Source organism: Astyanax mexicanus, chromosome 24, assembly GCF_023375975.1.
Source record: "Astyanax mexicanus isolate ESR-SI-001 chromosome 24, AstMex3_surface, whole genome shotgun sequence".
Lineage (NCBI taxonomy): Eukaryota > Metazoa > Chordata > Actinopteri > Characiformes > Acestrorhamphidae > Astyanax > Astyanax mexicanus.
The window spans coordinates 17,304,457-17,321,080 of record NC_064431.1 but is presented as its reverse complement, the minus strand read 5'-3'; the positions used below and the strand labels follow the sequence as shown (position 1 = coordinate 17,321,080).

General features: G+C 39.6%; 1 protein-coding gene across 3 annotated transcripts in view; it reads left to right on the top strand.

Annotated features, from left to right (window-relative positions):
• Positions 1 to 13,284, top strand: part of phf20a (PHD finger protein 20, a) — a 43,357-nt gene extending 30,073 nt beyond the window's left edge. For all 3 annotated transcript variants that reach the window (XM_022682651.2, XM_022682652.2, XM_049471698.1), the window contains exons 2-18: positions 625 to 718; positions 807 to 978; positions 1,183 to 1,267; positions 1,364 to 1,440; positions 2,008 to 2,533; positions 2,796 to 2,969; positions 3,072 to 3,119; positions 4,798 to 5,067; positions 5,850 to 6,056; positions 6,470 to 6,559; positions 7,153 to 7,296; positions 7,438 to 7,616; positions 8,014 to 8,125; positions 9,519 to 9,714; positions 10,140 to 10,515; positions 10,758 to 10,923; positions 12,801 to 13,284. In XM_022682651.2, the coding sequence (XP_022538372.2) occupies positions 636 to 718; positions 807 to 978; positions 1,183 to 1,267; positions 1,364 to 1,440; positions 2,008 to 2,533; positions 2,796 to 2,969; positions 3,072 to 3,119; positions 4,798 to 5,067; positions 5,850 to 6,056; positions 6,470 to 6,559; positions 7,153 to 7,296; positions 7,438 to 7,616; positions 8,014 to 8,125; positions 9,519 to 9,714; positions 10,140 to 10,515; positions 10,758 to 10,923; positions 12,801 to 12,943 (3,048 nt within the window). In that variant the 5' untranslated portion in view covers positions 625 to 635 and the 3' untranslated portion in view covers positions 12,944 to 13,284. The remainder of the gene's footprint in view (positions 1 to 624; positions 719 to 806; positions 979 to 1,182; positions 1,268 to 1,363; positions 1,441 to 2,007; positions 2,534 to 2,795; positions 2,970 to 3,071; positions 3,120 to 4,797; positions 5,068 to 5,849; positions 6,057 to 6,469; positions 6,560 to 7,152; positions 7,297 to 7,437; positions 7,617 to 8,013; positions 8,126 to 9,518; positions 9,715 to 10,139; positions 10,516 to 10,757; positions 10,924 to 12,800) is intronic.
• The last annotated feature ends 3,340 nt before the right edge of the window (positions 13,285 to 16,624 follow it).

Below are 16,624 nucleotides of genomic sequence, written 5' to 3'. Positions count from 1 at the left end.
TGGCACAGCTTTGTTTGATGGCTTGTGACCATCTATCTTTCTCATGATTACATTCCAGATGTTTTCAAAGCGGTTCAGACCTGGAGATTGACAGTCAATTAATTTGCATTTCATCAGCAACCACAGGATGACTTCAAGTGACCTACAAATAGTATGGCAAATGGCAGCTGGGGTGAAATGTACAGAGAGAACAGTTTAAAACAGTCTCCCAGAGTCAGGGATCAAGGCATATACATTTAGAAAAAAGCCCTTCATCAATGAGAAGCAAAGAAAAGCAAGGCTAAAGTTAACAAAAAATCATAAGGATTGGACCATAGAGGACTGAAGTAAGACCATCTTCTCTGATGAGTCCAACACCTGGTTTCAGTGATGAACTGGGGACCTTTTATTATGTCTTTGCAAAGTACACATAAATTAAGACACATACAAAGTTAAACCTGTTAAACTTAAAGTTAGTAATATTAATGAATCTCATATTCTTAAAGATATTCTACTGATTTTTAAATTCATTGTCTGAATTCATCTATCACTGAAAGACAAAACATGGTAATGTTTATTGATAATCTATAATAGGAAGAATTATAATTATAAATGTTTATAAGAATGATTGATTTTGTCCTCCAGCCGTCAGCCGGATGAGTAGGACGCCACCCGCCAAGCGCGGGATTCGGTTTGAGGTCGGGGCGTCTGTGGAGGCGAGGGACAGTCTCAAAAACTGGTGAGTTCTGTTTTCTGATAACTTCACCCCTAACGATCCCCACTTCCTCTCTCGTATTGATCCTGTGATGTAACGCTTCCCTCCTCAGGTACGCTGCCAACATTGAAAAAATCGACTATGAGGACGAGAAGGTTCTGATACACTACCGTCAGTGGAGTCACCGCTATGACGAGTGGTTCGACTGGACCAGTCCGTACCTCAGACCTGTGGAGAGGGTCCAGCTGAGAAGGCAGGGGCTGCAGGAGGGCGGCCCGGTACCGGTCAGTCTTTCAAGATCTGGACTTTTACTGATTTGTGGTTCTGGTTCACTCTAGGTCTAGGTCTCATTTTATTAAATTGATATTTCTGTCTCAACAGAAATACCAAAATCGGTGCATATACATATTGATATTGATTATATTTAGTCAGTTATTGCCTTCCTATAGAATAACATTTTTGCTGTGTTGGTTTTTATTTTGTTTCAGGGTTTCCGTGTAAATGAAAAGGTTCTCGCGAGCTGGTCAGACTGTCGGTTCTACCCTGCTAAAGTTTTGTCCGTCAATAAAGATGGTGAGGGTTTTTTTCCAGCTAAACTAATAATGATAGAGGGAATAAAGTTCCTGATTAATGAAAGTGAATCAAATGATGTGCTAAACTCTTCTGCAGCTTCTTACACCGTGAAGTTCTACGATGGCGTCGTCCAGACCGTTAAGGAGATGCACGTAAAGCCCTTTATTAGTGAGGTAAAAACTTTCTAGTAAACAGAACTGATTTAAATTAAATATTACACTATAATTAACCCTCCTGTTATGTTCATTTGTCTGGAACAGCATTGGTGTTCTGCGGTTAATTTGACCTGTTGCATGTTTAATTATCCAAAAGTGTCTGAAACCCAAAGATGTTCAAACTTTTTTAATGTTTCACTACTTTATTACTTTTAAAAGACCAACATATAAAACAACAGTTCTAAATAACATTGAAACATAACATTTCAATTTTGTTTTAGTTTTTGTAGTTTTTGCAGGGGCTGTTTGCAAAAATGTGAGATGAACCATTTTCATATTATATGTTGATTACATTAATTAGGGCAAGTAGAAGAAGTTTCAAGTAGAAAAAGTACTTTTAACTATTTTTACTAGATCTTTAAACTTTGAAACCGGTCAAATTGACCCGGAACACAACAGGAGGGTTAATAAATAAATAATAATAATAAATAATAAATAAAATTACCAATCAGTATTGGAAAATGAGTTTGCAGTTACAAAATAATAAAACATGACATTATCTGTAAACATTTCTCTCAATTACAGAAAATCAGGCAGAAATCCAGTCCATCTGACAGAAATGGAGAGAAGCCGCCGTCTCCACGTGCAGAGAAGCATTCCAGACCGCTGGGTAACCCATCCTGCAGGACCAGGAGAACCCCCCCTAGAACTCCCCAGCGGGACAGTGAGGATGACTCTGAGGAAGAGGAGGGGGACTCTGATGAAGGAGCTAAGGAGGAATGGAGCCAAAGGAAATCAAACACGAGATCAATACAGCAGATCAGAGATGTGGGCGGAGCCGAGAGCTTTCTCCTGAGCGAAGAAGATGAGAAAATGGAGCACGAGAGAGTGGCGGAATACATTGGACAGCATAACTACAGCAAAGCATTCCTAAAAAAGACCTCCCTGAACGGAGAACCGGACACAGACACAGAACACAACTCGGATTCAGATTCAGCTGAAAGAATAGAAAACCAAGATGAGAAAAAAGAGGCGGAGCTTTCGGAACCAAGCGAAGAGGGGGAGGAGCATCCACCACAGAGCAGAACATCTGAGGGAGTTCCAGTGGGAGGTAACGTCATATGATGTGTTCATTTGAGAAGTAACAACACATCCATAATAACATGATCTCTCCAGTTCTTTTGTCCAAATGTAACACACAGCTGCCCAAGTCAACTCTTGCCAAAATGGTATTTTTGCATAGATTAAAATGTAATCACATACTTGTAATTGTGTAGTATATGTATTTGTATTTAAATACCTAAATGAGATATAATATAATAAATAGATATATTTATTTTTTACTGTTGTTGTCGTTTATCTTCTGTTCTTAGGAATTAAGAGAAGATCAGTCAGAGAGGACAGAGCATCATTAAAGAAGATTAAAACTAGTTTGGGTAAAGATGGACCAGAGTGTCCTGTACCGTCAGCACAGATCTGCAGTGGTGATGTGACATTAAAGAACGGGCAATCGGAAATCTCACAAACTCAAAACACGCCTGCTAAATGTAAGAATACAGCAGTCATTTAAATACCATGGTATTAATTATAAAATGCTATAGATAATTTAGTAAATAATTATAATGTGTGTGTGTGTGTGTGTGTTACAGCTGGGAAAAAGCAAGGCTTAAATCCAAACCGATTCAGCCGAGAGCCGCGTGAGTAAACACACCATTTATACTGAAATCCAAGCTCACCTTCCATCACCTTTAAAACAACCACAAACATATCGTCACGGTCACACAAAAACCCTGTATCTCCCAATGTGGAATATAAAATAACTGATTTTGTGACCCCTCCTCCTTTTTTTTTGTATATACCCTCATCTCTTATCTCAACGCCATGTTTAACTACATTGTTTCACCTCCACTCTGTCTTCTTCAACTATATTCACTTAAACCACATGGGGCTGCCTACCTGCCTAAATATCTCAATACCGATACTAAAACGATACCTTGCAAAAAATAGGACTTTAGGAAAAGTAATGGAATAACAGATAACTGAACTTAATTTTTTTAGCTTTTTTCATTAATAAACAAAAACACCAGCAATGTGATATTTATTCAGTGTTTGTGTTGAGCACAGCCTTACAGCAGGAAAACAATTTTAACTTAATAAATCAAAATAAATAAACTGCATTAAAGTATGTCAAAGCTGCTGAGTTATTGAACATATCTGCACAAAAATATATAATTCTCTGTTGCAGCAGCTAAGCTTTATGGCCATGTTATTAAAAAACAATAAACATAACCTCATTTTTCTGACTTATTTTCTGGACAGGTCTTTGGCCACTTTTAAAAATATCTGAACAAAAATAAAATAATTACCTGTTACAGCAGCTGAGCTTTATGGCCAAGTTATGAGGGAAAAAAAACATATTGTCCTCTTTTTCTTGCTGACTTATTTTCTGGACAGTTCTTTGGTCACCTCAAGGTTCTAGGCCATTATCTTCAGTCAGTCTACTGCATCTAGGACTGCAAATAATGCTTATTATTATTTAAGTAAATCTGCAGGTCTGTCAGAAAGATGTTTTGCTAAATAGGAGGTGTTGGCTCCTTTGGCCTTTACAGGTTTAAATCATGGTTTGTAGACCGGTTTTGATGTGCCCCCGGGGTTGTCCTGACTGTCAGATTTGTATTCAAAATAATTCCATACTTCGTTTCGCGCGTGTAGTTTATCTACAAGCTGAGGACGGTCCGCAAAATTGCTCGTATTAGCAGCCATGCTACGCGTTCTCTTCTGACTGAGAGAGGAGGCACGTGCTGGAGTGCTGCGCGCGCACACACTGCCCCCTTGAGGCACTCTTTGGAAAACCCGCTCTTATTGTAAAACACGCTCATTTGTTTAGCACCGGTACTAAATAAATGGGGTATTGTAGCGTTTTTAATGACGAAGTATCGACGAGTATCGTGCAACACTAAATTGAAAACGCCCTGAACTCCTTTCAACACTTCTTCTGAGTTTGCCCCTTGTGCAGCAATGTGGTTTGGTCCTAACTAACAAACAGCAGCTTTACAGGAGAAGTAGAATTTTTTTTTTTCTTTCAGCCAGTGGGTGAATATAAAAAGATTTTATTCCAATCATTTTGGAGCATTTCTATTGGTGAAAAACAAGTTTTTAGTGCAATGCTGATGATACAGAGTACTGTACAGAGATTTTATTTTATTTTAAATCCCAGTATAATATCTGGTTTAATTCACTAATGCCAGTGTAAATATTCTTTTCTGTCATAAGTGAGTTCATATCTAGCGTAAAACTCCAGAACAGATGCAGGAAACAATTAATACAATAAAAGTATTTATTTATTTCCCCTACTTCTCTCTCTCTCTCTCTCAGTGTACAGAGTGATTAAGAACCAGCCGGCGCCGGTTCTCTCCTTGGATCTGGATCATAACCCGTATAAGTGCAGTTCTCCAGGCTGCAGCAAATCCTTCCGGAAGGCTAAACTCCTGCACTACCACAGAAAGTACTACCACGGAGAGGACCGGCCCGCAGACGAGGAGATGAGTCCAAATACCAGCGTTCTGACTGGAGTAAAGGACCAGTTGGGGCCTTCGGATAACTGGGAGAATCCCAAACCGAGGGGTGGAGTATCAGTTCCACTGTGTGAGTAACGACTCCTCTTCATCAGAAGTTTAATAATGGATCTTTGTATTGTTATGATTTAAAACTTATTGTCTCTGATATTTAGAGATATAATAACAGGATCAGCAAACTGATATTCATCATATTCATAAATGTATAAACCTGTTGTACTTTTCAGATACATATACAGCTCTGGAAAAAAATAAGAGGCCATGTCAGTTTCTAAATCAGTTTCTAAATCAGTTTCTCTGATTTTGCTATTTATAGGTATATGTTTGAGTAAAATGAACATTTTTGTTTTGTTGTTTTATTCTATAAAATATGGACAACCTTTCTCCCAAATCCCAAATAAAAATATTGTAATTTAGAGCATTTATTTGCAGAAAATGAGAAATGGCTAAATAACATAAAAAGATGCAGAACTTTCAGACCTCAAATAATGCAAAAAAACAAGTCTTCATATTCATAAAGTTCAGAAATCAATATTAGGTGGAATAACCCTGGTTTTTAATCGCAGTTTCATGCATCTTGGCATGTTCTCCTCTACCAGTCTTACACACTGCTTTTGGATTATTTTATGCCACTCCTGGTGAAAAAACTTCAAGCAGTTCAGATTGGTTTGATGGCTTGTGTTTATCCATCTTCCTCTTGATTATATTCCAGAGGTTTTCAATTTGGTAAAATAAAAAAAAACTCTTTAGTCCCTTACTTTTTTCCATAGCTGTATTTGCATGGTTACTCTGTTACAGCATTTTCATTAGTTAAAAGTGTCCTGTGTGGTTGTGTCCTATTTCTGTTTTTAGTGAATCACAGTGCCAGTCGGTCTCCCACATCTTCTAAAGCAGAAGGCAGAAGCTCTATTCATATAACAGAGAGGAGGCGAGTCTCTGTGCCCCCTTCAGGTGGCGTGCAGGAACATCAGATACGACCCTCGCTGAAGGAGAAGAGCAGAGAGAACCCACCAGACAGAACCAGTCGCAGAACCGTGGAGAAAAGCCCTGTGAACACAGGTAAGCTAGATCAATATTAAACCTTGTAAACCTAGTGTTGAACGAGGGGATATTGATCAAATTTATCCAGTCATTCCAAATCTCACAGAGTGTTGCTGCATCAGCTAACAGTTAAGTCAGTGAGCCTTACCTCCGTCTGTTAAACATGGTGGTGGGAGCATCGCAGTCCAATGGGGGCTTTTCTAAAGAAATCCTTCATAACAATTTTTTTGTGATCTTCAGGTCTGTGATGTGTTTGTGTGAACAACTAACCACAGCTGTATGTACAAATCACAGTGAATCACACTGTACTGCCCAGCTTGAGGGTCTTCGTTTATTATATTAATGATGAACAGTGCACTGATGTTTATTTGGTGAGGCAGAGAGATCGAAATAAGTTTTGAATAAATAATCTAAATGAGTTTCTTGCTCAGCTCGGTTGAACAGATCTAAAGAGAGGAAGTCCAGGAGTTTCCTGCGGATCAAATTGAAGAAAAAGAAGAAGAAAAAGAAGTCCAAGTCAGGTACAGAATACAGATCATCTTCCCAGTTATCTCTTAATTTCTTCATCATTGCGGAATCAAAAGCCTTATTCGGACGGGATTAGTTTCTCAGGTGGTCCTGGGATTATTTTCTCTTTTATGGGGGGTCCTCTGTGATTTTATTCCCATCTGGAACAAACATTTACGTGTTTTTCTCAGATGTACTCTGGGAAAATTACAGGCTGAATTACCTGCTGTTGTACGCTGAAACTTTGCGGTCGCCCAGTGCATCTCTGAGTTTCGTGTCCATGCGTTTAATAAAATAGCTATTTGTCCACTGGCATGCACCGTAATTACACTTTGGGCGCGCGTTTCCATGGAGATCCATGTAAACACAACAGCGAGTGGAAATGGAGGAGCTACTGAATGCGATGTCATGTGACCAAGAAAAAGCAAAAAAAAACCTCACTGGCTCTGTTTTTTCAATTGCAGTCTAAATGCAACAGTTTTATCACTGAGTAGAAGTGCGAAATATTTTTCACAGACTTCCATCTGGATAGAACTAAAATCCATTTGTCTGAAAGTTCTAATAATTTTATTTCTGTTCTGCTGCTTCTCTTGTTGGTGGAATACAGGCAGTGAGGAGAACGTGGACATCTTGGGGTTTGGGCTGAAGTCCAAACTGAACCTCTTCAGATCCCCCGTCTTCCGCAAGAACGCGGCTGAAGCTTTACTCAGCAGGCGGGGGTGTGACCAGGCGGGAAGGACGGAGCTGGATGGTGAGTGTGGGTGGCTGTGTGAAGATTCAGGGTTTATGTGTGACTAAGCTTCAGATCTTTTAGAGTCCAGTACTGGCTCTGGCCAGAGTTTCTGCTGATAATCTGATATATAACAATAATCCCTTTATCTTTTCGTTCCAGGTGAAGACAGTGTATCTGATTGGTCCTCTGACAGTTATGGGTGGAGTGATGAAACTGGGCCGGACCTTCACATCATATCCTCCCGCCTCGGCCGTGGCTCTGTGGTTTCAGCAGCTGTTGGTCGGAAGGTGATTCGCTGTCTTTGTAAGGCAGAGGATGAAAATGACTTCATGATTCAGGTGCTCCACCCCTCAGCTTATATTTCACTAAATAATAAATAATAAAAATGAGAGCTTGATACAGGTCAGGAGGACAATTTTTAAAACTTTAGGCCAGCAGTGTAGTGATTTATTACCTTAGAAGTGTCTGTTTTTCTACATTCATTCTATCTGAATTAAACAGAGGGTACACAAAGGGTTTAGTTCACACTGTAAATTGGAAAAATAGCAAAATCCTCGCAAGGCAGAAAACTAACAGGGTTTCTTTATGTTTAGATTAATTAGCCAAGCTTTTAGTATATAAATGTTGCCATGTTGGATGTTTCCCCTCACATACTCTACAGCTGCTGACACGTCGTCCTTGTCCAATCTACTGTCTAATCTCTGGAACGTGTGGTTACTTCTGTTTTTTTGACAGTGTGCAGAGTGTAGGTGTTGGCAGCATGGCTCCTGCATGGGTCTTCTGCAGGAGAGCGCTCCAGACAGATACGTCTGCTTCATCTGCCAAGATCCACCGGGTCAGAACTGCGGTATGATCCAATATCTGAATGAATGACTGGTTACAGTATTTTTCCAATTGCTAAAATACATTACTGTAAACTAGGCTGGATTTATTTATGTTTAATGACATGACTAGCTAAGGTTGCTCTGATTTTATTTGAAAGTTGCTGTCTTCTTTGGCAGTGAACTCTTCTACTTTCTCTCACTCATCCTCCACTCTCACTCCCCCCCCCCCACCAACTCATCCTCCACCACTTGCTCTTCCCCCTCTCACTCTTTCTCCCCTCTCACTTGTCCCCCCTCTCACTCTTCCTCCTCCTCACTATTTCTCCCCTCTCATTTGTCCCCCTTTCACTCTCCCCCCTCACTTTTTCTCTCACTTTTCCTCCACCTCTCACTGCTCCTCTCACTCTTCCCCCCTCTCACTCATCCTCCACCTCTCACTCTTTCTCCCCTTTCACTCTTCCACCCCCTTTCACTCTTATTCTCCTCTTACTTTTCCTTCCCCTATCAGTCTTCCTCTCACTCCTCCCCTTTACACTCTTTCATCCCCTTTCACTCTCCCCCTTTTACTCTTCCTCTCACTCTTCCTTCCCCTCTCAGTCTTCCTCTCACTCTTCCTCCCCTCATATTCACCCCCTCTCACACTTACTTTTACTCCTCCTCCTCTCACATTTTCTCCCCCTCTTACAATTCCTTTCACTCTTTCACCCCTCTCACTCTCCCTCTCCCTCTTAGTCTTCCTCTCTCTCCTTTCCTTCTCACTCATTCTCTAACTCTTCTCCCCTCACTCTTCCTCCCCCTCTCACTCTTTCTCCCACTCATTCTTTCTCCCCCAGAGTGAGAGTAGAGTGTACGAAACTCGAGTGCATTATTGCAATTATACCACAGTTCCATTATCGCTGTTTATTGAAAGATTTTAAGTTAAAGAGGATGAGAAAATCCGATCTGTTTGATTATAAAAACTCAGCGAGTTAAAATAGTTCCATTACTGCTCTGTTTGTAGCTGCGCTTTTTGGCTTGTAAGCGCTGCATCATTGCTAGTTAACCTGTATGTGGCGGAGTAATACATGAAGAGCTTCGGTTACAGTGCATTACCAACTGATAATGTCACTCATAAAACGCCCCTCAGACAATCATATTGCAGGGTTGAAACTAACTGTGGTATAATTAATTGTAATGTGGATCGTGTAAAGCAGAAAATGTGAGATGTTATATTCTCTTTGTCAGTTTTTTTAACTTCCAAATCATTGTCGTTTTAGTTTGTTAGCAATTGGCAAAAACTGTAATTGGATTTTAGGAATTACAGGAATGAACTTTAAATTGTTTTCTTCTCACTCATCCCATAATTAATAAATAATCTGCCTTTATAAGCATTTTCACTTTCAACGTTCAGTAAATATTATGTGTGTGTTTATCCAGGTCAGAGGCAGAGCCTGCGGTACTGGTATGATCGTGATTGGCTGAGCAGTGGTCACATGTATGGCTTGTCGTTCCTAGAGGAGAATTATTCCCATCAGAATGCCGGGAAGATCACAGCCACTCACCAGCTGCTGGGGGACGTCCAGCACGTGGTGGAGGTGCTCAGCGGCCTACAGCTCAAAATCAGCGTCCTGCAGTAAGTCATTTCATATCAGATCAGATCATATGTCAGGAGCTCGTTAAGAAAAACCTTTTTTTAGGTATTTAATATTATCCACATTAGTGCTGGGTGGTATACCGGTTCATCCAGGTATACTGGAAGGAAATTTAAAACCATTATGCATTGATCACATAGCGTCATACCGCTACAGGTGCTGCGGAACATTGTGTTGAACAGCATCGTAAAAGAAGCATACTGGCACAGCTTGCTAGCTAGTTAGCATAACAAGCTAACCCTCTGGTCAGACAACTTATAAATGAATGTTAAAAGGTCATTATACAGGTCACAGAGGTCTAATATATTTAGGTGAATAGCCACACCAGTAGTGGAAACTGTGGAAACATCCATATCACAATCAGGGCTCCACATTTAAGACCACATGCTGTGTGTTCCTCCTGCAGGAATGAAACTCACCCAGACCTGAGACTCTGGTGCCAGCCATGGAAGCAGACAGAGCGATGTCGCAAGAACACTGCCCACAGTGTAGCCTCTGCACGCGCCAAAGGTTCTGTTCCCCAGGATCTCCAGAGAACAGAATCAGAGGAGCATCTCTCAGATATACCTTCCTCACCTGCATCGTTCTGTAACTCGTACATCAGCAGTGAACACTGCTACCCAAAGCCCTGGGTGTTCTACCCGGCACTGGAGGAGCGGCTGGTGGTAGAGAGGTGGACGGAGTCAGAACTGGAGGACGGGCTGCGAGCCTGCAAGAGGGTCCTGCAGTACGAGGAGTGTTATAGAGAGGAGCTCCAGTCTAGTCAGACCAGAACCAATCAGGTGAGAGTTAGTAGAGGACTGTTCTCTAAATTTACAGCGGGCTACTTTAATGGAATGGAAACAATTTTAAAAAGTTCTGGTTCTATTAACTCTAACTGTACTGCATTTAGAGTCTGGTAAAATTTTCAATTGAGAGATTTGAGGTTGAATTTCATGTCCAATGTGCTGGTATAGACTGGTGCTGTGATATGAACTGTATCCGTGTTTAAATTTTGTGTGTGTGTGTGTGTGTGTGTGTGTAGGAGAAGGTTTTGGACGATTGTACGAGTGTAGTACTGGCTGGCAACAGGGATGAGCTGACTGGCGGGACCCAGCAGCAGCAATGGCAGATTAACCTGCTGGAGCACATCGAGTCTGTGCAGGAGGAGATCACCCACAGGATGGACTTCATCGAGAAGGAGCTAGATGGTGAGTGGAACTAATTTATTCATGTAAATATTTTCAGATGTTGTTCTTAGCTGGGTCAGATAGTGGAAAACATCAAACAGACGTCAGGTAGATGTTGGACAGACAGTGCACACACAATGGACTGAAAGAGTACAGTAGAAAGACAGTGGATAGACGTCACACAGACGGTAGATAAACAACAGACACACAGTGAACAGGAAGAGTACAGTAGATAGACAGTGTATACATGGTGGACAGACAGTGGAAAGACAGTAAACAGTAGACAGACAGCAGTTAGACGTTGGATAGACGGCAGACAGACAGCGGATAGACGTTTTACTGGCAGTGGATAGACAGTGAACAGTGGACAGACAGCCAGACACACAGTGGACAGGAAGAATACAGTAGACAGACAGCGGATAGACATTGGACTAATAGTGGATAGACGGCAGACAGGCAGTGGATAGACGTTGGACTGACAGCGGATGGACAGCAGACAGACAGATGGCAGATAGTGAACAGTGGACAGACAGAGTACAGTAGACAGACAATGGATAGCCATCGAACAGAAAGCAGATAGAGGTTGGACATACAACAGACACAGAGGACAGATATAGTACAGTAGACAGCAGATAGATGATAGGCAGTCAGTGGATAGACAGAGATAGAATGATAGAAACACAGTGAACAGACAGTGAACATACGCTTGACAGACTGCAGAAACACAGTGGAGACACAGCAGACGAACACACAGTGGACAGACAGAGTACAGTACATAGTAGGGGTGTCACGATTCTCTAAATCCTCGATTCGATTTTATTTCCAATTTTAGGGTCACGATTCGATTCTATTTTCGATTTTCTTTTTTTTTTTTTTTTTACAGCAGAGAGGTCTATGCCAGTTTTAGATTAGTCTATGGTCATTCATTGGTTTGATTTGATTTGATTGGTTCATCAAATTTACAATATCTTATTTCAAAAGGTGGGCTTGATATAAGTGATGCAAAGTGATACAAGTGATCTCTAACACAACACTAGAGGCACTAATGGTCAAATTTAAATAATTTAATTAAGATATATTTGTAATACCATCTAGTGGCTTTTTTGGTAGCAGCAGTGTGCACATAACAAAATAAATAATAAAAAAAATACAGGAACAGTCATGTAAAAAATAATAGAACAATTAGAGCCTTAACAAACTGAACTCTATCCTACTATAACAGTTACACATGAAAAATAAGATTTTAAGACTTTTTCAGTCCCTGAGAATGACAAGTTTTTTTCTTTAACAAAGATATATTATTATATTATATTACTTTATCTGAGAGAAAGATGCTCCTTAAGGTACCAAAACGATTAACATGTTTGAGGCTAGACAAAACAACTGTTATTTTTATATTTTATAAGTTTTTCTTTAAGAAGATGAGAATGTCCACATTTTCTGGAGAAAGAGCTGCTCTTTGAGCTACAGTGTGTTGCGCCATTTGCGGGAGGGATCGTCGATCCTCTTTTTGACTTCGATGCTCGAGACTATGAGATAATTTCGACCAATTTCGATATTTCATCACCCCTTGTACATAGACAGAGAAGAGATGACAGACAGACAGTGGACAGTTGAAAAATGTAAATGGTTGCTAAGCTGTTTCTGTCAGAAGTGTGGTTGCTGTACTTGTTGCTATGCTTTACCAAGTGGTTTTATTTTAGAATATAATCTGGAATATCTGGATTATTATGAGTAGATCACCCAGAACGCATGATAAATGCCAGGTGTGAACGGGGTCTAAGATAAAGTATAAGATTATCATCCTTAATAATTTCTTACATTTAACGTTTAGGTAACTTTAACTCTGCTTATTTATGTTTTTTTAATGGATGTATGTTTGTATTTTCTTCTCTCAGTGTTGGAGAGCTGGCTGGACTGTACGGGTGAACTGGAGCCTCCAGAACCGCTGGACCGCCTGCCTGAGCTCAAGCACAGTATAAAACAGCTGATGGGTGAACTGGTGAAGATCCAGCAGATCGCCCTGGCGTGCACTACCTGATGTTTGCAGAACTCCAAAAGGACATGAGCACTGGTCAGGATAGAGACAAGAGGGGGCATAGCAGGGCAAGCAAATGACTGGACTTATTATGGGATGCAGAAACAGGGGAATTCAAAACTTGAATTTTTTTTTTTTTGTTGCACTTTTTCACTTAAAAAGAGAATCTTCCTCCTAAGAATTTCATGTGAACAACAGGTCACAAATTATATATCTGTAATAATCATTAAAAAACTTGATTGAATAAAAAAAATGATGTCATTACAATACTCCTAAATGTATATACCAATGTTCTGTTTTATACACTCCTGTTAGACCATTAAAATGTGTTGGATATATATATATATATATACATACAGTGTAAATGTGCAATTAAATCTCAGCAGGTTTTTACTGACTCTTGTCTTTACACTTTAGATTGATAGTATCCAATTTAAGATGGTTGCCGGAAAAAATACAGTTGTTTCTTACAAGATGGTACTGTCTGCTGGACCTATGAAGTCCAGACCTACCTAGTAGGTACTGGCTTATTTTTCTTCTGATCTCAAAATAAAAGTTCAACAGAAGAGCTGATCCCAAGAGCTCAAGAACAATCAGTAATTGAGATACCAGTCTTGCTTCCTTACTGTAACATCTATAGCACGTAAAAGATAAATCTATTACATCAGCTAACTGTGGATTTTGCTGTTTAATATATTATTTATAGTCATAATAAATAAATTAATAATAAATATATTAAACAGCAAAATCCACAGTTAATCCTGCAAAAACACACACAATGCTATTGGCTTTCATCAGTTTTCTCACCATTAAATTTTATTCATATTCTACAGGATCTCTCCCACCGGAATCATTTGATATTTAATTCTAAATCAATAGAAAATAACAATGTAACTGAAAATCCCTGTAAATAAGGCTTTTGTCCCTCATCTCATCCACATATTTTGACACTGGGACTACAATTTTAAATGTTAGCATTTATATAGCTTCTCTTTTAAAATGCTTGGCTATTGTTCATTTTCAAAGTAGCCTAATAAAAATATAGAAAATAAGACAATAGAAAATAAAAATTTACTGTAAAACTACTCATCTGAGTGACTAATTCCTCACTAGGTCTACTTACTGCAGCGTATTAAGCTTTTAGTTTTTAAAAGCATTCCCCCTCCGCCTTAAAACACATATCCATTCCATTTAACAGTTTCCCTGTGTTAAAACAAATTTTCTCTACGTTAAAACACAGTTCTCTTTTTAGAATGTAGTAGATGATAAAGTGTTTTTACACATTTCTGCTTAGGGTGTGCAGAACTCACAGTCCAAAGTAATTAATGCCTCGTTTTAAATGTCAGGATGTGGAGCTACTTTGAACCTGGATAACAGTGAAAAATTATGCCCCGTGTCCCCCAGTCTGAAGGGTGTTTGGACAAAATGTAAAAATGTCTGGATCTTGGAACGCAGTGGGAGAACATGTTTTATCATGTTTTACTACACCAAAAGTCCATTTTATACAGGAGTTTATTCTTTAACTTGAAGCCACCTGACCAATAATGAGCCAGGCAGGTAAGGGAATGCTTATTAACATGGAATCGTATCACAATATTCTTCCAGGCATAGATACTGCATTGTTTTTGTAGTAGTAAACATCATATGTAAGAAGTATATTTAAATGTTTTGACCCCCACCTCCTCCAAACTTTTGTTTTTACCCCTTTAGGAGGGGTAAAAGTCTCGGTGGTCTGACTTGGTGCCCAATTAAAAAGCAACTACAGAAAATGGAAGCAAAACAACTTTTTCATCCTTGCATCCAAAAGTTTTGTGAAATTGTATGGTGATGAAATATAAATTCTAATTCAAAAGAGAGAAGGTTGAAGATATCATGTTGATTCAACATTAAAGTTTTCAAGTTTATACAACCATTTTAACATTAAATGTTGTTACAACGTGGAAACAACAAACAGACATTACTTCAACAATATTTCAACCATATTTCCACAAGGTCGGTTGTGTGCCAGCTGGGTTAGTTCACGCTATTTTAAAGAGGCGTGCGCAATGCATGAAAATAGACTGTTGACGAGGTGTAAGATAGCAACGAGCATCACAAGTGTCTTTCACAGGGTAGGGTCCTTGAAGTTCCAGGTGTGCTGAGATTTGCTTTTTGCTGCTGCTTTCCCTTCACCCTGTGCTCCAACTCCTCCAGAACCAACACAGTTGGGTTTAGGACCAGTGATTGTGGAGGTGAGTGATGCAGTGCTATATAACTATTCTATCAAATAACCCCTACACAGTCTGGAAGTGAGTTAGAGGTCATTGTGCTTTGTCCTCTATTACTGGGCCCACTAAGTAAAAGCAGGTGGGATGGCTTGCTGCTACATGGTTAAGTGTGTCTTAAATCACCAGCAGTGTCAGCAAGTATACAGTGCCAGTCAAAAGTTTGGATACACATTCTTTCTTATTCAGTGTTTTACTTTATTTACTTTATTTTCTACATTGCAGGGTAACATTTAAGGCATGGAGACAATTAAGTGATGCATATGGAATCACCTAGTAAACAAAAAAGGTGTTTGTCCTCTACAATCCCCTGTCCTGGGATGTTTTATGTTATAAACTACTCCCAAAACTATTGTAATTTAAAGGATTTCGTCAAAGTGGTCAAATTTACGAAAAGAGCTTTCTGGTCTCAAATAATGCGAAGAAAACAAGTTCATATTCATTTAGAAACATTACAAAAGTTCAGGTAGAGTTCAGAATCAAAAATCTGAATCCACCAGTCTTTCACACTACTTTTGGATAACTTTATGCCACTCCTGGCGCAAAAAGAAATTCACGCAGATCAGCATTGTTTGATGGCTTGTGACCACCTATCTTACTCTTGATTGCATTACAAAGGTTTTCAATGGGGTTCAGGTTTGGAGATTGGGCTGGCCATTACAGGGTCTTGATCTGGTGACCCTTCATCCACACCTTAATTGATCTAGCTGTGTGGAATTGAGCATTGTCCTGTTGGAAAGACCAGTTCTCTTTTCTTTCAGGATAACCTTGCTGAAGCATCCCCAGATCATCATCAACCTTCCCCCAAATTTTACAGTGGGTGCAAGTACACCTCTGCAGGTGATGGCCAGGTGTTGAGCAGAGCAAATGATCTTACTCCAGTCCTCCATAGTCCGAAAACGTATGATCTTTTGTAAACTTAAGCCTGGCTCTTTTTTTGCTTGAGCCCTGTCTCTAAGATCGCATTTCACCCCAGCTGCCATTTGTCATTCTTTTTATAGGTCACATGATGTCATTCTGCTTTTGCTGACTGATATTTAAAGTTGACAGTCAATCTCCAGACCTGATTCCCTTGTGAAAAACCTCTTAATGTCATCATGTAAGATGTAAGTTAGATGGTCACAAAGCTGAACTGCTTGACTTTTTGCGCCAGGAGTGAAATAAGGTCACCCAAAAGCATTGTGAAAGACTTGTGGAGAGCATGCAAAGATGCATGAAAGCTGTGATTAATTTCACCAAATGTTGATTTCTGAACATTTGAAAGCACTGTACATATTTTATTACTTGACCATTTTTCATATTTGTATTTGTAACTTGAGAAATGTTGTCAGTGGTTTATAGAATAAAACCACAATGTTCATTTTACTCAAATATATACCTATGAATATTTCAGAGAAACTGATCATTTTGAAGTGGTCTC